Source organism: Crocuta crocuta, unplaced genomic scaffold, assembly GCF_008692635.1.
Source record: "Crocuta crocuta isolate KB4526 unplaced genomic scaffold, BGI_CrCroc_1.0 scaffold1609, whole genome shotgun sequence".
Classification (NCBI taxonomy): domain Eukaryota; kingdom Metazoa; phylum Chordata; class Mammalia; order Carnivora; family Hyaenidae; genus Crocuta; species Crocuta crocuta.
In genome coordinates, this window is record NW_027527975.1 from 15,841 (window position 1) to 22,776 (window position 6,936).

General features: G+C 41.1%; 1 protein-coding gene across 1 annotated transcript; it reads left to right on the top strand.

Moving 5' to 3' along the window:
• Positions 1 to 6,171: 6,171 nt before the first annotated feature.
• On the top strand, positions 6,172 to 6,930 carry LOC144222337 (olfactory receptor 2AG1-like; the record flags this gene model as incomplete). Its single annotated transcript, XM_077752822.1, has 1 exon — positions 6,172 to 6,930. A coding segment is annotated over exon 1 (759 nt), but the record flags the coding sequence as incomplete, so codon positions are not given.
• Positions 6,931 to 6,936: the final 6 nt, after the last annotated feature.

Sequence of the window (6,936 nt, forward strand, 5' to 3'; positions counted from 1 at the left end):
GTGGTTACACAATTATACAAATTTGTCAAAACTTGCAGAACTGTGTACTAAAAAGGGTGAACTTTATGCTAATTTTACCTCAATAAAAATTTTCTAAAACAGGAAATGATAATTTCATGTAAACGAAGGAGGCTTTTACTATTCTGCTTCCATAGCTTTCTTTAAGTACCCGTAGAAAAATCCTTCTTTGATCTCATTATTTTTGTTAAGACTTTTAGTTTTACTATTTTAATATATATATTGGATATGAGCCCTTTATCAGATATGTCACTTGCAAATATCTTCTCCCATTTTGTAAGTTGCTTTTAGTTTTGTTGATTGTTTCCTTGGCTGTACAGAACCTTTCTACTTTGATGAGGTCCCAAGAGCTTATTTTTGCTTTTCTTTCTCTTGCCTCAGGAACTTATCTAGTAAGAGGTGGCTACAGCCAATGTCAAAGAGCTTACTGCTTGTATTCTCCTCTAGGATTTTTATGATTTCAGTTCTCAATTTAGGTTTTTAATCCATTTGAATTTATTTTTTGTGGATGGCGTAAGAAAGTGGTCCAGGTTTGTTTTTGTTTTTATTTTATTTTTATTTTATTTTTGCATGTTGCTATCCAGTTTTCCCAACACCATTTGTGAAGAGACTTTCTTTTTTTCCATTGAATACTCTTTCCTGCTTCATCAAAGATTACTTAAATCTTTGTGGGACTATTCCTGGGGTTTCTATTCTGTCCGATTGATCTATGTATCAATTTTTGTGCCAGTACCATACTGCTTTGATCACTACAGCTAGTAATATAACTTGAAGTCTGGAATTGTGATGCCTCCAGATTTGCTTTTCTTTTTCAAGATTGCATCAGCTATTCAGTGTCTTTTGCAGCTTCGTACAGATTTTAGGATTATATGTTCCAGTTCTGTGAAAAAATGCTGTTGGTATTTTAATAGGGATGGCACTTAATGTCTAGATTGCTTTGGGTAGTATAGACATTTTAACGATATTTGTCCTTCCAATCCATGAGCATGAAATGTTCTTCCATTTCTTTGTGTCCTCCTCAATTTCATTCATCAGTGTGGTGTTCTAAAATGCAAATATATACATTTTCAATTAAAAGTTTGCCAATTCACCCATAACCAGTAAAGAAATCGATTTAGTAATAAAAAATCTCCTAAAAAACATGAGTCCAGGACTGGATGGCTTTCCAGGGGGAATTCTACCAAACATTTAAAGAAGAGTTAACACCTATTCTTTTGAAACTGTTCCAGAAAATAGAAATGGGATTAAAACTTCCAGACTCATTCTATGAACCCAGCATGTCCTTGATTCCAAAACCAGACAAAGACCCCACTAAAAAGGAGAACTACAGACCAGTTTCCCTGATGAACATGATAGCAAAAATCCTCAACAAGATACTAGCCACGTGGATCCAACAATACATTAAAAGAATTATTCACCACAACCAAGTGGGACTTATACCTGGAATGCAGAGCTGGTTCATTATCCACAAAACAACATGATATATCACATCAATAAAAGAAAGGACAAGAACCACTTGATCCTCTCAATAGATGCAGAGAAAGCATTTGACAAAACACAGTATCCTTTCTGGATAAATGCCCTCACGAAAGTAGGGATAGAAGGATCATAGTTCAAGATGGTGAAACCCATATATGAAAGACCCAGCGCTAATATCATCCTCAATGGGGAAAAACTGAGAGCTTACCCGCTAAGGTCAGGAACATGACAGGGATGTCCCCTCTCTCCACTGTTACTCAACATAGTACTGGAAGTCTTAGTCTCAGCAATCAGACAACACAAAGGAATAAAAGGCGTCCAAATTGGCAAGGAGAAAGTCAAGCTTTCACTCTTCGCAGGTAACATGATACTCTATATGAAAAACCCAAAAGATTCCTCCAGAAAACTGCGAGAACAGATCCATGAATTCAACAAAGTTACAAGATATTAAATCAATCATACATATCGGTTGCATTCCTATATATACCAATAATGAGACAAGAGAAAGAGAAATCAAGGAATTGATCCCACTTACAATTGCACCAAAGATCACCAAAAATCATAAGATACCTAGGAATAAATCTAACCAAAAAGGTGAAAAATCTACACATGCATCCCAATGTTTATAGCAGCTCTATTGACAATAGCCAACGTGGGGAAAGAGCCCAAATGTCCATCAACACATGAATGGATAACAAAGATGCGGTATATATATATATATGCAATGTTTTATATGTATATATATGTGATGGAATATTACTCAGCAATGAAAAAGAATACAATCTTGCCATTTGCAACTACATAGATGGAACTCAAGGGTATTATGATAAGCAAAATTAGAGAAAAACAATTATCACATGACTACACTCATATGAGGAACTCAAGATACAAAACAGATGAACATAAGGGAAGGAAAGCAAAAATCATATAAAAACAAGGAGGGGGACAAAATATAAGAGACTGTCAAATACAGTGAACAAACTGAGGGTTGCTGCAGGGTTTGTGGGTGGGGTTTGGGCTAAATGGGTAAGAAGCATTAAGGAAGACACTTGCTGGGATGAGCACTGGGTATTATACAAGAGGATGAATTAGTGAAATCTAGTCCTGAAGTCATTATTGCACGATATGCTAACTTACTTGGATGTAACTAACTAACTAACTAACTAAATATAATTAAAGAATAAAAAAAGAAGCTTAAAAGAAAGTTTCCCAATTCATTTACTGAATCAATTTTTTCTGTTTTCCATGGAACCCTATATTATATTATCCCCCAGACATCATTTTTCTACGAGGTGAAATTACATTTTTATTGGGGAGGGCCTTTGACAATAACTTTTATTTTTTGTTTTGATGTATCCTCTCTTTAATGATGATTTATCTGTACATAGATATCTAAGTGTACAGTTATATTACCTCACTGTTTTTGACAGTATTTCTCTCAACCCACCACTGCCAATAAAAGACCATATTCATCTGCCTTTATCTCTGGGAGCAATTAATGATTTTAAGTGACACTGACCTTGAAGCTTCAGTACTGTGTGTATTTCTTTATATTTTTCCTGCTCAGTGCTTTTTTATTTTTAATGTTTTATTTATTTCTGAGAAAGAGAGACAGCATGAGCAGGGGAGGGTCAGAGAAAGAGGGAGATGCAGAATCTGAAACAGGCTCCAAGCTCTGAGCTGGCAGTCAGCACAGAGCCCAATGCAGGGCTCAAACCCACGAACCGTGAGATCATGACCTGAGCCAAAGTCAGACGCTTAACCGACTGAGGCACCCACGAACCCCTCCTGCTCAGTGGTTCAAACTTAAAACCTGGTTCAAACTCTTTCCAAGTATCACTGGTGGTAGACAGCAGTTAACACCAAGACATACATTTTCATGCAAATCCAAATTGGAAAGCCAAAGGTAAATAAAGGGAAGATTTCATAACTATAGGCTAACAGGGCACAGACCTAAGGAATAGAAAGAGTTCAGGTTAAAAGGATCATTAAGGAGGTGGAGAAAAGGTAGAAGGAGTATCCTAGATCTGATACAAAACCCACCTTAAGATCTTGGGTAGAACACTGACCAGGAAAAGGACGCTTCCTTCTTGGTCTATCCAGTCAGAAATTCAGAAATAGGAACCTGGGGCATCTGAGCTCATTTAGTGAGAGTAAAGAGCAGGGAACCAGGCAGGAAACATTCCCTAGAGGACTCATTAACATCCTGTTTCCTGGACCAGCATTTCCAGGGGAAGCCATTTCAGCTGAGAAAATAAGTCCCTGTGAATGTAGGAATGGAATAAAGTAGAGGGGGTGGGGTCATGGGAACGGAGCCAGAACAGCCTCCCCAGAGACATGAGGCCAAGCACAGCAGGGTCTCCCTTGGGCAGCTCTTCCAATATCTACCTCGTCCAGACTCCTGCTGCTCTCATCTTGGCTCCCAGACCCTAGCAAGAGCAAATGGCAGTGTGAGCATCTGGACCCAAGAACTCACTCTGACCACTTCTCCAGAGCTGGATGGGTTCTTGACCTGGGGAACTGAGTGACAGAGACAGTTTTTTCGAATTCTCTGTGGGTGTGAGAGCAGGAAATCCATCACTGAAGCAAGAGCTCCACAGAAAGTACCCCAGAACTGAACTAGCCCTCGGTCTCCACTGCATCTCCAGAGAAGACCTGTAGAGGAATAGAAGGATCAGAAGGGGCCCTGACACCTATGTTGGTCAGACTCCTCAGACTCTTAACCCAACTAACCAAAACTTAAACCAGTTGGACACTGCTGGAAAAGCCTCACCTTTTCCCCATTTCCCCAGGAAAATCCTTGACCCTCAAACAACCCTCAGGGCAGTTTGCACGGTTGGGCAGCTGGGCTTCTCACTACCTGAGGTAAGGGGTTTGTGTCTCTGTCTGGGAAGTGTGCAGCCTCTAGGTATGCTGAGTTGAGAAACAGAGCCCAGAGCAGTCCCTAAGAACTTAAGCTACTCTGTCTTCCAGGTTCTCTAGCGCTTTGGGGTCTGTACCCCACCCTAATGCCCTCTATCCTAGGTTTTCTAAACATGAAGGAAAATCAGTCAAAATGATGAAGACTTGCCACATCCCAGGCCTGGGTGTCTGCTTCCTGGTGGAAGTATCAGTACCTGTCTTCAGCACTCCTGAGCTGAGCTGGCCTCTCCTCAAGAGATTTTTGCACCTGTCTGGTAATGAATGTCTCCAAAGAGCCATCTAAGAGCAGATGATATGCCCATCATATGCTCTAATACCTTTGTACCATTAGAATCTTGTGGACCCAGAAGAGACCAGAAGGAGAGCCAGTGAAATGTCCAAATATTGAAGCCACAGTATAGGGAAAAGATTTAGAGAATCATGCTTCTCTTACAGATTCTTTAACACATATTCAGAATTGGATTTATCTGCGTAGTTCCCATGATGCATGCCATTGATACTCGTCAATCCCAAGTCCCTGTCTCTTCTGACTTTTCTGGGGTGGGATAGATGCCACATTCCAAACGTGGCTTTCCAGAACAGGAGTTTTTCCTCCCTGTCCCTGCGGCCCTTGCATCCAGTGGACATATTCTGGTGCTGCAAGACGAAGAGTGAGGATCTGGGTCAGGTGCACAAGAGGGACGATACGATTAATGAGCCTGATTACAGCATACAACACATGCTGCTTTTCCTAGCACCTTTCACCATTTCTCCCAAACACAGACACTTGGATCTTCCTGGGCAGAGCCTCATCAGTTATCAGATTTTGGAGTTCTCCCAGGCTCACATGTTTTCATAGCCTGTAAAAAACACACCTGTGTTGTCATTGATCCAAAAGTTTTAGCTCATAAAACCAACACCATGTCAAACACATCAGCCCCTAATCTGAGACAGTCTAGAACTGCTTCTCTCTCAGTCTAGTTGGGCGTGTGGAGCTGGCCCAGAGAGGTGACTAAGGTGGACGTGCTTTAGCTCTTCCCATAATGCTTACATCTACAGCCTTGAGTTCTGCAAACATATGCAGACATAATTTATACAGAAAATGAAGTGGAAGTATTTTGTTGAAATCACATTCATGTACCTGCTTTAGAGTATTGTATTCAGAATGGGTCTGTTAGGACACTCACTGGGTATTTAAATCAATCATCAAACATTATACTTAAAATATAGGTACAGAAATAATCAAGGGGCTTGGGTACTGGAATATTGCTTTCTATCTTATAAAAATGTTTATTTATTTATTTTGAGAGAAAGACAGAGGGAGAGAGAGAGAATGTGAGTGTGAGATGGACAGAAAGAAAGAGAGGGAGAGAGAGAATCACACTGGTAGTATGGAGCCTGACAGGGCTCGATCCCATACCCAGGAGATTATGACCTGAGATACAATTAAGAGTCAGACGTTCAGGGCACCTGGGTGGCTCAGTCAGTTAAGCGTCAGATTGTCAATTAACTGTATCATGGGCAGTCCCGTATTATTTTCTCTTATGAAATGTTTAGCTGAATATGACCGTTCAGATGGTTCTTTCAACAAGATACAATTAGAAGTGTCAGAAACTGAGAATGCAGGAGTTAAAGTCATTTTCCAGTTGGAAATCCTCATTGGATTCATGTTGGCCATCATCAGGATCCTGTGGTGTTACAAACTAGGGATCTCCTTAGCAAAAATTCATTAGGAATGTGTTTGGTTCTAGGCCACTAAAGAAAGAATACAGGATGCAGTACTGGAACTCCACCCTGGATAGTGCCTTTATATTGATGGGGATTCTGAATGACAGTGGGTCTCCTGAACTGCTCTGTGCCACAATCACTGTCCTGTACATGTTGACCCTGACCAGCAATGGTCTGCTGCTCTTGGTCATCACAATGGATTCCCGGCTCCACGTGCCCATGTACTTCCTGCTCTGGCAGCTCTCACTCATGGACCTCCTCTTCCCATCTGTTGTCACCCCTAAGGCCCTCATGGATTTTCCGCGCAGTGAAAACACCATCTTCTTTGCAGGCTGTGCCCTTCAGATGTTTCTGGCATTGATGCTGGGTGGTGCAGAGGACCTGCTACTGGCCTTCATGGCCTACGATAGATATGTGGCCATTTGTCATCCTCTGAACTACATGGTCTTCATGAGGCCAAGGGTCTGTTGGCTCATGGTGTCCACAACCTGGATACTGGCATCCTTACGTGCCTTTGTTTATACCATGTATACCATGCAATATCCCTTCTGCAAAGTCCAGAAGATCAGACACCTGCTCTGTGAGATTCCACCTTTACTGAAGTTGGCCTGTGCAGATACTTCCAGATATGAACTTTTTGTGTATGTGATGGGTGTGACCTTCCTGATGCCCCCTCTTGTTGCAATAATTTCTTTCTATGCACTAATCCTGTTTACTGTGCTTCACATACCCTCAAATGAGGGGAGGCAGAAAGCCCTAGTCACCTGCTCTTCCCATCTGACTGTAGTTGGGATGTTCTATGGAGCTGCC